General features: G+C 48.0%; 1 protein-coding gene across 1 annotated transcript; it reads left to right on the top strand.

Moving 5' to 3' along the window:
• The first annotated feature begins 135 nt into the window (after window positions 1-135).
• LOC135815719 (probable lysosomal cobalamin transporter) lies at window positions 136-14,701 on the top strand. The gene is made up of 18 exons (XM_065329051.1): window positions 136-381; window positions 1,795-1,971; window positions 2,511-2,574; window positions 3,054-3,151; window positions 3,461-3,528; window positions 3,910-4,004; window positions 4,415-4,488; window positions 4,871-4,927; window positions 5,802-5,870; window positions 6,273-6,343; window positions 6,747-6,831; window positions 7,201-7,265; window positions 8,203-8,305; window positions 9,828-9,932; window positions 10,278-10,415; window positions 11,809-12,019; window positions 12,422-12,525; window positions 14,066-14,701. Exons 1-18 carry the CDS (start codon window positions 322-324, stop codon window positions 14,171-14,173), a joined length of 1,752 nt encoding a protein of 583 aa, XP_065185123.1. The 5' UTR covers window positions 136-321; the 3' UTR covers window positions 14,174-14,701.
• The last annotated feature ends 1,260 nt before the right edge of the window (window positions 14,702-15,961 follow it).

Below are 15,961 nucleotides of genomic sequence, written 5' to 3'. Positions count from 1 at the left end.
ATTTTTTCATAATTGGGGAAATTCCCGGAGTGTTCGTCATGATTTCGAGGTTTGCGATGTCACCGTACAACTTCTGACATCAGTATGGGGCTCCGTCACGTCATATCCGAGTGTTCGAAACAAAATTTTGAGTCGAGATTTTGCTTTTCCTCGTGACAGAGAAGTGTTCTACTCCTAGGTTCTTCACTCCCATCGAGTTTGTAGAGGAACACGACCAGAGACAGCAAAGCTCTTTGCTCTATGTGTGTAGTCTCGGGGCTTTCTGTTGCTTGCTTGGTGCGTGCACACCGCTTTGGCCTTTCCTGACAGCTCAAGTTCAAGATGGGCTTCCCTGCTGGCCTCTTGTCTGCGGCATGGATTTGCTTCGTTGTGGCAATATTGGTAAGTGCAGGGTTAGCTGAAGCAGTATGAGTCACGTGCATTTCCCAACGTCGCATGTGGGTGCACTGCACACACAGACACGCACAGCCACCCACAGACAGACAGACAGACAGACACGCATACACACACACACACACACACACACACACACACACACACACACACACACACACACACACACACACACACACACACACACACACACTTACTTGTACTTGCTCACTGCCAAAACTGGTCACGTGGGTCTCCCCAGGAGAGGGGAGAGAGACTCAAAAGGAATCTTCGAAAGATGACTCAATTGGCCATTGAACCACCCAGCGGCCGACACCCCCTGAAATTCCCAAACTAGGGTGGACTTGAAAGTTGAAATGATCCCACTTATGGGCTCACCACACCTCAGTAAGTGGGTGAGAACAAGGTGCAGAAAAAGGATTGACGGCATCAGGGTATCCGTCCCGGGATCCAACTGCAGGTACCCCTGCCCCCAGTGAAGGTAATACTTGGTACTAGTGTGGGTGGCTAAATCAGAGTGGATCTGATATAAGCTTCACTAGCACCATTCATTGATTACACAAGAGTTAATCTAGCCAGAAGCAGTTCATGGTTAACAGGTATGTATACTTCAAATAGAAAGTATATGAACCCTGAAACCAACAAAGGTGGTAGGTACAACAATACACCTTCAAGCAGCTGAGCCCGTTGGCACCAGGCCCAACACTGTCTGGCATAAGTGTACCCACCAACCGAACTAGCTGGCACACACACACACACACACACACACACACACACACACACACACACACACATGCATACACACACACACACACGTACATGCATACATATGCACACACATGCACACACACACACACGTGCATACTTGTATTTGTACTTGCTCACTGCATGCTATAAACTGGTCATGTGGGTCTCACCGGGGAGGGGAGGGAGATTCTAATCTCGGATAGATTACACAATAGGCTATTGAACCACCCAATGGCTGCCACCCTCTGAAATGCACTCCAGACTCTGAATGGACTTGGAAATAGTCCCACTTTCGGGCTCACCACACCACACTAAGTGGGTGAGGACAACGTGTAGAAAATGGGTTAAGGGCATCAAGATATCCGTCCTGGGCTCCAACTGCATTTACCGCTGCCCCCGGTGAAGGCTCACGGCAACAGACCCAACCACTACCTGGTACAAGTGCACCAATCAAACTAGCTGACACCCAACACCCGCACACGCATGCTTTCACTGACACCCCCCCCCCCCCCCCTCCGTCTCTCTCTCTCTCTCTCTCTCCCCCCCCCCCCCCCCACTGTCCTCCATTGGCTCTTGCACACACCCAACGGGATTTTCCCATGTAATGTTTGAACGGACTTGTTTGCCTCTTGGTTGGCTCTCTCTTGTTTACAGCTGTGCTTCTTCGTGGCAGTGTTCTTTGTCCGTCGCTACCAGAAGAAAGCCTACTCTGAGCGGCCAGTCACTGTCATTGCAGTGTTGTCAATGTTCATTGTGCTACTCACCATGGCTCTAGTACCGGTTGATGTCTATATAGTCTCCTCCATGAAAGATGACTCCGGAAACTACAAGGTACTGCAGAATTCAACTTTTTTCTATTTCCAGGGCCGGTACGGCCATGGCCGTACCAACTTCCCAAATAGTTGGTCCACGTGGAACGTCCAAAATCGGGGAGAAAAAGTTTCGAAGTATGATTTTGTACAGGGAGTCGCCCAGAGTGCAGGATTTGCCGTCTAAATTCCAAAACATTATGGGGGACGACCCCCAGGCCCCCCTTAAAGATTTAAAGATGGCCCTTCGGCCGCGCCGCACCGCGGAAGCTGTCTCCGGCCCTGATTTCCGATTGCTCGGATTGACTGACAGGTTTAGAAAATGTCTTATACTTCAAGTATCATGATACATGTGCCTTTGTTATCTTGTGTTTGAATGTGGGCTGTGGGGACTTACAAGACTGGATTGTATATCCCGAGGCACATGTGAGCTGCACTGGCAGCAGATTTGGTATGTGAATGGCATGTAATGTGAATGGACTCTGGGTGCGTGTGTGCGCCGGAACATGCATATGCATGCGTGTGCGCGTGCGCGTGTGTATGTGTGTCCTTTGCTGTCAGGAATGGGCCAGCTCGACAGAGCAACGCGAGGAAATCACCAACGCTGTTCTTTACGGTTACTATGGTGAGGAGTCTAGTTTTAAAATGTGCTGTGTTCGTTCACCGCATTCCCCTTCTCTCAATATCAATATCGGGGCTCGGGCAATAGGCAGTCGAACTTAAACTTTGTCAGACTCAGACAATAGGCAGTCGAACTTACACTTTGTCAGACTCAGGCTGTCTCCTACTCGGACTCTCTCAAAAGGCACTAGGATTATAGCAAAGTTAGTTTCAACTTGAGGTTACTGATACATGTATCGCTGTCAGTATTAGCCCAATGCTCACCTTATCTTGTGCTGATCATTCAGGAGAAGTCGAAGTCCTGGGTGATAGCATGCTGTTACACTATGGCTTAAGTCTTCGCTGCCAACTGTCTACCGTACATCTAGTGTAATTGGTGCTTGTTACATCCGTCCGTCCCCTACAGTCCACTACGTGCACTGCTAGTACTTCTATTTTTTGTACGCGTGTGTGTGGGTGTGGGTGCCTGGGTGCTCTCTGCAGCTCTGTATGGCCTCATTACGCTGTTTGCTTTCATCCTGCTGCCGTTCGCCTACTTCTACTATGAGGAAGGTGGTGATGAGGAGAGCACACCACGAGAGGTGAGCTACGTCATGTCAACTGTGTGGAGTTCAGCACTGGAGGACATGCCTGCATAACTGCTATCACAGTCATCTTCTTGTGCAGCGATGACTTACTCAGGAGGGCCCAGTACTAGTGTACTTTCACTAAGTAACCAAACCGTGCTTGGCTGTGGGTCGAATGTGAATGAACAGAGGCAGTATGAAGAAGAAGCGCAAAAGAGATGTGCTGAGATGCGTGTGGTGTGTGCATGTGCTCGTGTGTGTGTGTGCGTGCGTGTGTGTGTGTGTGTGTGTGGCATTTTGCTTGTGTGTGTATGTGCATTGCAGAAAGCCTGCACAGGAGTCAAGTACACACTCGGCTTTGTGTTTGTTTGTGCTGTTCTTCTATTGGTTGGGTAAGTGTTTGGTAGAAGTTACCCAGTACGGGGAAAAGGTTTGTTTTGTCTGTAATCATGCTGCGCTGCGGAGTCTCAAGTTTATTTTCATTGATTTATTAGGTATTTAGACAACATCTGGCACTTCAAAAGACGGCCAATTAATCAGATGAGATGAAGGGTGAGAGCCAGGCATGGCAAAATGGATTATACAGAGCTCGAGGGAGAGGACAGAGAGAAGTTTATATCCAGGAAGTTCATGGCTTTCTCGTTGTTCCACTCTTTGTGCATTCACCTGTACTCATTCTTTTTGTTTTCTGCCTTTCTCTCTTTGTCTGTTTGTGTGGTGGTGGTGCTGCTGCTGCTGGCTGTCTCCCTTCCGGCTCTTGTCATCTTATCTAGGGGCCTGGTACCATTCAGCAACGGCACCAGCGACACCAACAGCACCGACTTTGAGAAGAAGATTGTAAACTTGGCGCAGGACCTGAAGAGCACAGGTATGGTGCATGCATTGCAAGTTCGCCCGGCTGCCCTTTAGAATCATCAGTGCCTTCCAGGAGTGGAGACATATTTCTTTGTGGGCTTTGACTGGTTGCTAAGTCCTCACACTGACACTGCTGTCGAAGACAGAGGAAATTTAATAAGACACGTTGTCTGGCCAGTTTCTGAGATCATCGAGACGTATTTTTGACAAGGATCATACGATTATTGCAATGAAAAATATCAGGTCAGACCGTCTGGCCAAGCGAGCGGAAGCGATGCTTAAAGCACAGCATAAAGACTGCCAATCAGCACCCCCCTATTCTCTCTCTATCTATCTATCTATCTGTCTATCTCTGTCTCTCTCTCTCTCTTGCCAATTTCTTGATGTGACGCCACAGTGACGGTATTGTTTATCTGTGTTCAGGCCTGGAGAACTCCCTGTCATTCGTCATCAGTGTGTTGACTATGTTTGGTACACTGTATGCAGTGCTCTACACAGTAAGTGCCAGCTGACCTTCTATCCAGCTCGTTGTGCATGAACTTTATCGCCTGAGCTCTGATCCTTGAGTGAAGACCTGCCCAGCGTTTGCCTTGATTGGCCAGACCGCAGGTGTGGCCGCCAGTTGATGACCTGATACTCTCATTGGTTCATGCACAATGTTGCATTGCGTATGCTGGCATCAAACACTCAAAGTCCAAGAGCAACCTAGCAGTGCACTTGCCATAGACCATTCACAGCTGTTGGTAGATGTCACTGCATGATCGGATTTTTGGTAGTGCTGGTAGTGCTGAAAGTTATTTCTTGTTACTTTTGTAATCATCTGCAATCTTACTGTATGCTGAGTACCTGTCTCTCTCTTTCACTGCTGTTTGTCTCCAGTCGTATGGATTGGCTTCTGTTCCCATTGGCATGATCCGTGGATTTTCATCAGCCAAGGTACGAGATCTTTTAAAAATTACCTCTCTCTCGCTCTCTCTCTCTCTCTCTCTCACACACACACACACACACACACACACACACACACACACACACACACACACACACACACACACACACACACACACACACACACACACACTCACACACTTGTTGCTCACTGCCAAAACTGGTCACGTGGGTCTCTCCGGGAGAGAGGAGAGAGACTCAAAAGGAATCTTGGAAAGATGACTCAATTGGCTATTGAACCGCCCAACGGCCGACACCCCCTGAAATCCCCAAAACTCTGGGTGGACTTGAAAATGATCCCACTTATAGGCTCACCACACCTCAGTAAGTGGGTGAGGACAAGGTGCAGAAAAAGGATTGACGGCATCAGGGTATCCGTCCTGGGATCCAACTACAGCCACCTCTGCCCCCAGTGAAGGTAATACTTGCTACTAGTGTGAGTGGCTAAATCAGAGTGGATCTGATACAAGCTTCACTAGCACCATGATTACACAAGAGTTAATCTAGCCAGAAGTAGTCCATGGTTAACAGGTCTGTATACTTCAAATAGAAAGTATATGAACCCTGAAACCAACAAAGGTGGTAGGTACAACATTACACCTTCAAGCAGCCGAGCCCGTTGGCAACAGACCCAAGACTATCCGGCATAAGTGTACCCACCAACCGAACTAGCTGGCACCCCCCCCCCCCCCCACACACACACATACTGCCTCTCTCTTTCTGTCTTTCACCTTCCCTCTTAGATTCGCACTTCATTATTATATAACAGAGAACAGAGAACCTTGAGTACATACCTGTGAAGGCAAGCAAGCAAAGCAACTGTAGCTCTACAATGAGTGAAGAATCTATCTTTTCTTTGCTGCAGTCGGAATCCGTGCAAGTTCGAAAGCGTCACACTGCTGCCTCAGAGCGATCTCGAGCAGCACGTGCACGGGTAAGGGTGGTGTTCGCCATGCGTCTTGCTGTGCTCTGCATTGTTTGTCATGCGTCTTGCTGTGTTCTGGATTGTGGTTACCATCGCTGAACAATTTCAATGAGAGCCCACCCATGATGTATCCCTTTATACGTACCAGATGTCAAATATAGCTTCAACAACTACCTATACCAACACCAGCTGCTCCCCCCTCCCCTTATGTGCAGTGCCATTTGTGTGTGTGTGTGTGTGTGTGTGTGTGTGTGTGCACGTGTGTGAGTGGGTGTATGTGTGTGTGTGTGTGTGTGTGTGTGTGTGTGTGCATGTGTGTGTGTGTGTGTCCTTGCTATTACATGTACTGTGAGCTTATTAGTCACTAATACATTGTCATGTATGCTCTTCTACCGTTCTGGTTCAACACAGAATCAGGTGCGACCCAGTGGTTCGTCATACAAAGAGCGTCGCCAGATGCGCCAGATAGAGGAAGAGGAGAAGTATGTACACGTGTGTGTGTGTGTGTGTGTGTGTGTGTGTGTGTGTGTGTGTGTGTGTGTGTGTGTGTGTGTGTGTGTGTGTGTGTGTGTGCTTGTGCACGTGCGTGTGTGTGTGTGTTAACTGATGTTGGTTGGGTTTGTATTAGTGATCACCATGGCACAGGCGTTGCCATGGTGTATCATTGTAACATGCTGTCATCGTCAAAACATCTTAACCTATCAAGCAAGGCTTGCATATACTGGATCTAGTCAAGTAGAGTGTGTGACTTGTGTATCTATGTACTAGCATGTTTTGGCATGTAATGTTATGCTCGGTTGCATACCAATGGACAAGTTTCAAATTCTTGCTGTGTTGCTTGAGCTGCATGCATTGGTTTTTCTCCTGTTCTGTTGTGCTTTCCAGACTGCTCGGCGATCGTCTGCAGAAGCTAGAGGGTGTAGTCTCAAGCAAGTGGCAATGTTGTTTGCAGGCAATGAAGCCCTTCATGGTACGACGTGTGTGTGCTGCTTGTGTAGGTGTGTTTAGGTTGGTGGTGGGGGGGGGGGGGCAAGATCTACTTGTATGACCATTGTGTTTTCTTATGTGAAGTTTTGCGCACTGTTCGACTATCGGGTCCATTGCACTACTGTCTTTGTCTTATCTAGGTGTGGGCACAACTACAAATAAACAACTGTGCGTATGGGCCAGTGCACTGCTTGAAATGTGGTTTAGATTTTCTCCAGGACGCAATTAAAGCCGATGTAATGAAGACAATATGCCGTTCAGCCGGCCCTCGGAAATGATATCACAGTTGCATCCAATTTTGCTTACATACTCTGCGTTCAAACCGTTATGTCTTTTTTCACTGTTCCTTCAGACTATATTTGGCATCCTCTTCCTTCTGTTTTCTACCTTCCTGGTCGTCACGCTGTTTATCAACAGGTTAGTCGCTGGGCCTGCTTTCACTTTGAAATCCAGCCCCTGGATCTTGGCTCTTTCATGGGTTGGATTTTACCTGCCACCGCTGCATACATATACAGCGGTGCCAGTTGAAATCCAGCCTCTGGATCTCGGCTCTGCAGGCTTGCAGAGGTTGGATTTTACCTAGCATCATGGACCGCTGGTCAGATTTAGGCTGTTGGTGTATTTTGCTATTTTTCAGATCTCTCACGATAAACCCGTTTTGCCAGTGTTTGGAAGACACCCTGATTAGAAAGTTTGGCTTTTCTTTGGTGCATCTTTGCTATTGACTTTCTGCTTGTGTGTTTGGATGTGTGTGTGTGTGTGTGTGTGTGTGTGTGTGTGCGTGTGTGCGTGTGTGTGTGTGTGTGTGTGTGCGTGAGTGCATGCGTGTCTATGTGTGTGTGTGTGTGTGTGTGTGTGTGTGTGTGTGTGTGTGTGTGTGTGTGTGTGTGTGTGTGTGTGTGTGTGTGTGTGTGTGTGTGTGTGTGTGTGTGTGTGTGTGTGTGTGTGTGTGTGTGTGTGTGTGTGTGTGTGTGTGTGTGTGTGTGTGTGTGTGTGTGTGTGTGTGTGTGTGTGTGTGTGTGTGTGTGTGTGTGTGTGTGTGTGTGTGTGTGTGTGTGTGTGTGTGTGTGTGTGTGTGTGTGTGTGTGTGTGTGTGTGTGTGTGTGTGTGTGTGTGTGTGTGTGTGTGTGTGTGTGTGTGTGTGTGTGTGTGTGTGTGTGTGTGTGTGTGTGTGTGTGTGTGTGTGTGTGTGTGTGTGTGTGTGTGTGTGTGTGTGTGTGTGTGTGTGTGTGTGTGTGTGTGTGTGTGTGTGTGTGTGTGTGTGTGTGTGTGTGTGTGTGTGTGTGTGTGTGTGTGTGTGTGCTTTCGCATGCGCTGCGTCCACTGTCCCGTTCCTTAATGCCGGTGCGCGCAGCCTGGATCGTATCCTCCACTCGGTTGGCTACAAGCTAGGGTTTGCGCTGGAAAAGCCCAGGATCACCAATCCGGTGGATCAAGCCTTCATCGTCTTCTCTGAAGTATGTGTGCTAGATGATATCAAGAGTACATAACCCCAAGAGTGTGCAACTGCCTGCACAACCTCTATGCAGTGCTGCGACTGCAGAACTTCACATCACGTGACATGGTTCAAAAGGTTACACTGGCACACAGTGCAAAGTGACCACAAGAGAGTTGTACCCAAAGCTGGGCTGCGTACAACCCTGTATCTATCATGCACAGAGTGCAAATACTGCGTATGGGTTCATCACGTGATGTGAAGTTCTGCCGTCGCAGACCTTATAGCTGGTGTTGCACACTCTTGGGGCTTATGTACTCTTGATAGCATGCAAGTCCTCACATGGCAACTACGGTGCTGTCGGGCGCCGAAGAACCAACAGGCTAGAATTTCACCAAGTACCGTACTCCTGTATGTACAGGATGTCTCAACTCTCAACTACCTACTTTAGTCAGTACATGAAAAATAGGAACGACTTAGGCTACGGCTCGTGAGCGGGCGTGCGTTCCTGTGCTCATAGCAAAATGACTACAGTTTATAGAAAGCGAGACTTGCAAGTATAGCGGCCAGTGCAAGGGAATCCTGTGCGCAGCACTGCCAAGACGACATGTGTTGGCTTTGCCACAGTGCAGTCCTCACGGCTTGTGTTGTATCCCTCCAATACAGCTGCACTGTCTTGATGTACCCACACATTCATATCTCTCTTATCCGGCAGGCAGTCCGGGACCGGCCACTGCTCATAACTTTGAAATGTCCCGAACTCTGAATCACAGTGACATATGTTTCGACGCGGAAGGGCCAGAGATCTGGCATGTGACATAGTATTTCCACAAAACTTGCCAAAAGAGTAGTAATATTTCTACTAGAACTCACCCACAGGGTGCCCGGTAGACCAAGTTGCCGGTAACTAACTTCTAGGTTCGGATAAGAGAGATACCGTATTTTTCCGGTTGTAAGTCGACCTTTTACGACTTAAAATAGAAGGAGAAAGGCTGGGGGTCGACTTACAACCGGGATTCGACTTATAACCGGGAACTATCAGTATCTTACAAAAAATGACCTGCACTGCATGCACGAGTGCACCATGTTTACACATTTTTGCCAGTTTATTGGCCTTTTTCAAGGATTGGGACGTTATATCCTCCAATAAGGAATGTTTACAAGATTTGTTGATGTGTTAGTAGCAGGAGGTGGTTAGTAGTGCTTCTTTGGGTGAAAACTTTAAAACGCAGAATTGAGACCTCCAGATAGGGGGGTCGACTTATAACCGGGGTCGACTTACAACCGGTAAAATACGGTACGAGTGTACAGTGAAACCTGTCTAAGACAACCACCGCTCAAGGGGCCTTCAAATCCTGGTCTCTGTTACCAGGTGGTCTCCTTATCCAGGGGTCATTTGACTGGAAATAGCATCCCTTGGTCCTGGTTTTAGTGGTCTTCTAGGACAGGTGGTCGCCTTATCCGAGTGGTCGCCTTGACAGGCTTGACTGTAGTTCCATACCATTCTCTGCGTGTTGTTGCTCCTCTCTATGCTATACCTGCAGGTGTTCCCATTTGACTATATCGTCTTTGCACTGATTGTCTTGTATCTGGTGGTCTGCACTATCGGTGGTATGCGCCGTGTAGACATCTGGTGCTGCTGGATCAAGGTAGGGGAGTGTGCTGTCTATCTAGTTACGTGTGTGTGCGTGTGCGTGTGTGTGTGTGTGTGTGTGCGTGTGCGTGTGTGTGTGTGCGTGTGTGTGTGCATGTGTGGGTGTGTGGGTGTGTGTGTGTCATCATCGCTTTGTGGATTGTTGTTTCCAGCTGCGTGTAGCACTCAAGTCTCAAAGACAGGATCCCAGGAGTGGCTTGGTCTTTCTGGCGTGTGTGTGTGTGTGTATCCACAATGTCATGTTTGTGACTTGTATGTGTGTACATGTGTGTGTATGCGTGCGTGTATGCAAACGTACATGTGTGCCTGTGTGTGTGTGTGTGTGTTTGTGCTAAACAAGATGTACAAGGTGCGTCCCGGGCGCACTGAGCCACAGGGCGTGCTGATGGTGGCATTCCTGATGATGTTCTGCGTGCTCTACCTCAACACCATGGTCATGTCGCTGGCACCACAGTATGTCATGTTCGGCAGTCAGAAGGTCAGTCACTGTAACACTGTACTGTACACTGCACTGCAGTGCACTGCAGTGCACTGCAGTGCACTGCACTGCACTGCACTGCACTGCACTGTAACACACTAGTGACACTACACAGTACTACTGCTACTAGTGCACTGCTGGAAGAGAAATCCTATTACAGTCAGACCTCGCATAACCGCACACATCCGTTTTCCACAAAGGTATACGGATAGGCTAGGGAACCGGATAACCAAACACACATACTGCATGTACTCACGGCATATGCTGTAAATCGGTAACCAACGATGGAGGACCGGATAATCGAGGTCTGACTGTATTACTACTCTGCTCTTTAGACTCGGGTGGAGAGCCAAGGAAAAATATAGAATACAGAGCGCCAAAATTTACCACAATACGCCTGTTGCATGTTCTGACTCTCCAATATCTTGGTTATCCATGTACTACTGTTGGACACTGCAGAGAACTTGTAGGCCAGTGGTTTCGCTGCTCTTTGTCTGATTATATGCTATTCATACTACGTTACAATATGCGTCACGTTTTGGAATACGACGTACTGGCAGACGTCGTTTTCGTGCAGGTGCATTCACACAGGCACGTACACGCTGCTGGTACAGCTGTGTGTACAGCTTCTTTTGGACACAAACTGCTGGGAACGACAGAACGAAACTCGGCACAGGGGTCTGGATACGTCGTATACGTTTTCGTATCAGGGGTACGATTTTCCCGCCACGTTCCTTGTTGTCATGGCTATCCGGACGAAAACGTCACGTACGCAACGTTTTGGGCGTAGTGTGAATGGCCCATTAGTCCAGTGATTACAAGTTATAGTTTTTCCTCCAGTCCTGTGCAATGGACTGTGATCGTGTTCTTGGTTGTTTCATCGACCTACGAAAGCAGACCACAGAAACCACTCCAGTTGTGCATTTGTGTGTGCGTGCATGTGTTGTTTGTTGAACCGTCTTGAGTACAGTCGTGTACTTCACTGCTCTACTGTCTGAGCTGCACTCACATGTGTGTACGGCATTTAAAACTTGCAGCAGTGACTCAGGAGCGTCGGAAGGTATTTTAGCGTGGCACGGTCAGCCATCTGAAGCACAATTTACTCGGGGGGGGGGGGGGGGTGGTGGCTGAGCCGAAAATTTTGGAAATTTAGAGCCCAGGTCAGTGTTGACTCACGGTGTACCTGGGGCAACAAGTGGTATGGTCAATACCGTAGTGACCACACGGTGTCCGACGTCCCTGAGTGTAGGTACACATTTTATTGTGCGTGTGAGCTTATTGTCCTGTGATATTGCCCGTAGATTGTGTCAGGAATGCGGTAGGGTTGCTCACTGCCTGTCACTCTGCTAAATTGCTAATCCTGGCCTTGCTTTTCTTCTTCCCTGGCATGCAGTACAACTACACGTGCACGATGACCAACACAACGCAAAACGGCACGAATGCTACAGCGTTTGCTGCACCCGGCTACGCGTACGATCAAGTTGCTCTGCCCGTGCTGGACGATGGCAACAGCACGGGGAATGGTTCTTCCGATGGCAATGCCACTATGCATTATTATTGCAGTGGAACGTGTGATTTCTCTTTATCGGAGGATGTCGATGAAGGTACGTGTACATGCACGAACTCTACACATTTTCTGGGATTCAGGTTTTGCTTCTCTCAACTGCGTTTAGCAGCTCATCTGAGTTCAAGCAGTCGGCTAGTCATGTTTGACAATGGAGCGCCGAGTGTATCGCTGGTCATCATCACATTACTGTCATTAGGGACGGACCCTCCAGCATTAGGGACAGTCATGTATGGCCATGTGGCTGGTACCAGTACATTGCACTGTATCTTGAACTCTTGTCTCTTTATCACTACAGTAGGTGCTTGCCTGACTTGGCGAATTAGAATACAATGTTGCTAAGTCAGGCAAGCACTCACTGTAACCTGGCGTCTGCTAGTACCGGTATATGCACGTCGACTTACACGTTGACTTTCGTGGACTGTCTTGTGTGCTTTGCCAGGTGCGTGCATGCAGACCCGCATTACGCTGCTCTTGAATCGGTTCATCTACAAGATCTGGTTCTTCGGCGACGTGTACTACGGTGGAAATTGGCTGGTGGTGCTGGTGAGTCGACGGTCCTGGCCTAGTGCCATGTGCCTACTTGCAGTAGCTTTAGTTTACACTTAACGCGGCTCTTACGTAGTTCCGCGCAGACTCCGTGATCATTGTGCAAGTCCGGACTGTTTAAAAAATCGAAACCCGAGAACCTGTCACACTGGTCGACCAGCCATAACAGCACCAACACGCGGGACCCATGGTTTTGGTCATACACTACAAGTTGTTACCATACACAACACTGCAACCTGCAACCTGAGCGCAGTGAAGAAAGCACATGCAGTGACACCTGTCTAACGCCACCGCTCAATGGACCTTCAGAATGTTGTCTCTGCCATCAGGTGGTCGCCTTATCCAGGGCCAATTGACTGGAAATAGCATCCCTTAGTGCTGGTTGCTGTGGTCTTCTAGGACAGGTGGTCGCCTTATCTGAGTCTGAGTGGTCGCCTTGACAGGTTTTACTGTACACACCACTCCTTGGACATAGTCTTGGTTGTGTGACACTGCATAGAGTGGACATAGTCTTGGTTGTGTGACACTGCATAGAGTGGACATAGTCTTGGTTGTGTGACACTGCATAGAGTGGACATAGTCTTGGTTGTGTGACACTGCATAGAGTGGACATAGTCTTGGTTGTGTGACACTGCATAGAGTGGACATAGTCTTGGTTGTGTGACACTGCATAGAGTGGACATAGTCTTGGTTGTGTGACACTGCATAGAGTGGACATAGTCTTGGTTGTGTGACACTGCATAGAGTGGACATAGTCTTGGTTGTGTGACACTGCATAGAGTGGACATAGTCCTGGTTGTGTGACACTGCATAGAGTGGACATAGTCTTGGTTGTGTGACACTGCATAGAGTGGACATAGTCTTGGTTGTGTGACACTGCATAGAGTGGACATAGTCTTGGTTGTGTGACACTGCATAGAGTGGACATAGTCTTGGTTGTGTGACACTGCATAGAGTGAACATAGTCTTGGTTTTGTGACACTGCATAGAGTGAACATAGTCTTGGTTGTGTGACATTGCATAGAGTGGACATAGTCTTGGTTGTGTGACACTGCATAGAGTGGACATAACTTAGTCTTGGTTGTGTGACGCTGCATAGAGTGGACATAGTCTTGGTTATTATTATTATTATTGAATGTGACGCTGCCTAGTCTGGACATACAAGTAGTCTTGGTGACATGATTACTAGTTACTGCACACCAGAGAGTACTAGAAAACCGGTTTTTTACTACTCCCTGGTGGACACTGTGCACTGAAGTACGGGCTGGGTATGGCAGTAACTCACCATGGTACTTCTCAGTACAGTCAACCTTGCCAATAACCACCCTCGGTCGGGCAAGAGAAAAGTGTCGTTATTCACGAGGCTCAACGTGTGCAGTCAAGTAGTTACTTTGTCTGACGACATTGCCCTTGTTCACGAATTGTTCTTCTATCCAAGGTTGATATTCGCCAGTTTGACTGTACACTATGCACTGTAGAGTGTAGAGTGTAGAGTGTTGCCTTGTTTTCAGCACTGTTCTGTATGTTCTGCCTGCAGATGTTCTTCGTCGGGCTGCTGCACGCATGCATCAAGCAGCGCCGCTCAGCACTGGACGACTACAGAGACGTTGACTCCGATTCCTCAGACGACGACATTCTTGCCTGATTCTCGCGTGTCGTTTTCTTCGTTTTAAAAGTTGTGTGCTGAGAAGTTTCGCATTACTCTATTCGCCGTGTTGGCCTACTTTATTCCTTCACTTGATGGATACATGTTCTGTTACGCTGCTGTACTTTGTAGCAGTATTGGCGCTTTTTTCAATATGCTTTTCCCGGTTCATGTGTGACTGTACTGTACTGTGTACGAACCCCTGCATGTGTTTGATTCCTTGCTGTATGACATCACTGTAAGTTGACTTCTGTGCTTCGGTATTTTTAGCAGCTGCATGCTAGACTCTTTTCCCTGCTTGCATTCAGTGTTGCACACAGAATGTTCCTCGCTGTCTCGCAGATGTAATTTGTTGTGCATGATCTCAGCTACCGCTCACCGCCCCACGATCACGATAGTCTCCCCCGCTAATACACCATGCGGTACACCATGGCACACTGGTAGTGCTCACAAGACAAGGAGCTGGCTCTTTGGCACTTCTCATGACATTTTGACTCTAATTTTCATGACATTTTCATGAGCGATGAAGCGAAAGGTGTGCATGTGTGTGTGTGTGTGTGTGTGTGTGTGTGTGTGTGTGTGTGTAAATTGAAATGAAAAATAGGGATTCACTGGCCAGAAAAAGTCACTTCAAACAGCTGTGTGGTGGATACCAGGCTAAAAATAGTGGCGGTCAATTCATCAGCCTTGCAAGCTGTTGAATGGTGTAATCCCAGCACAAGTTGCTATGTCTAACATAGCTGTTCGCTATCATCGCTTCCGCGATGGGCATGTCTCAGGTCTGAGGTGTGTGTACGTGCGTGTGTGTGATACTACGCTATTTAGCTCTGCGATGATACAGCGGTTTTTCTTGTGGTTATGCCCCAGTGACTCATGTTCTTGCCTTTGCACATGCCAATAGATCTGCTGAAGCTGGCCACGATCGAGTGCACAGCCGGCTAGCCTCTGTACTGTATCTACCGTAATTGTTTAAAAAAATGTTTTTAATATATATTATTATAATTTGAAAATAATTAATTACTTGTTACTTTTCGCCAGCAAGCCTTATGACTCCTGTGATCCTCCTCGTATTTCCTTTCTCTTATGATATTAAGATTTGCACAGTGGTGATACACAACCCGGCCACAAGGCATCGCCACAAAATGAACACAGTTTAGATCAGACTGATGGACAATACCACGACCACCATGACCACTGCACTATAGAAGAAGTCAGAACGAAAAACCACGAACCAAAGCGTTCTCGTTGAGTCTCGAGCACCAGTAAAAGTGCCCAGATATGTACATGCTTTACGTTTCTCCACAGCAGCCTCCAGAGAACTTATTTTTACTACAACGGTAGTTCAGGTTCACTGCCGGAAAAAAATAAAAATTCGACAGCATGACTGCCCAACAGACTTGAACATTCGTGTTGATTATGATCTACAAGACTCACTGGTCAAAACCACCCAGTCAAATAAAAAACAAAGCGAACTGGATACCACCGGGTGAAGTGGCGCTCACCTGTAATCGCTGCGACTGGCGAGGTTGGGAGTGTTGGGATAGTTTGAGGTCGGGAATTCTGCTGTCTGTCGGCCTGTGTCGATCAGGCGTCCGCGCTAAGTTCGGTGTGGATATGGGCAGTACTGGTGATCCAGTGGTGTCCAGGTCTTTGAAGAGCAGGGAACTGGCCCAGGATGGAAACATAGCAGGCAAAACCTGCCGCATGGAACAGTAGCGGGATAGCGCTTGTGAATAGACGGCACACAGTAGCCCGACCGATATAACACGACCCACTTCTTTTTTTCTT

This window comes from Sycon ciliatum, chromosome 4, assembly GCF_964019385.1.
Source record: "Sycon ciliatum chromosome 4, ocSycCili1.1, whole genome shotgun sequence".
Classification (NCBI taxonomy): domain Eukaryota; kingdom Metazoa; phylum Porifera; class Calcarea; order Leucosolenida; family Sycettidae; genus Sycon; species Sycon ciliatum.
This window is presented reverse-complemented; position numbering and strand designations above follow the sequence as displayed.

What these genes read in the sequence shown, in the direction of transcription:
- LOC135815719 (XM_065329051.1), top strand. Translation starts at nt 322, where the DNA reads ATGGGCTTCCCTGCTGGCCTCTTGTCTGCGGCATGGATTTGCTTCGTT. An exon ending in GCTGTTCTTCTATTGGTTGG is followed by an intron (nt 3,529 to 3,909) that starts GTAAGTGTTTGG and finishes CATCTTATCTAG; the next exon opens with GGGCCTGGTACCATTCAGCA. An exon ending in CTCGAGCAGCACGTGCACGG is followed by an intron (nt 5,871 to 6,272) that starts GTAAGGGTGGTG and finishes GGTTCAACACAG; the next exon opens with AATCAGGTGCGACCCAGTGG.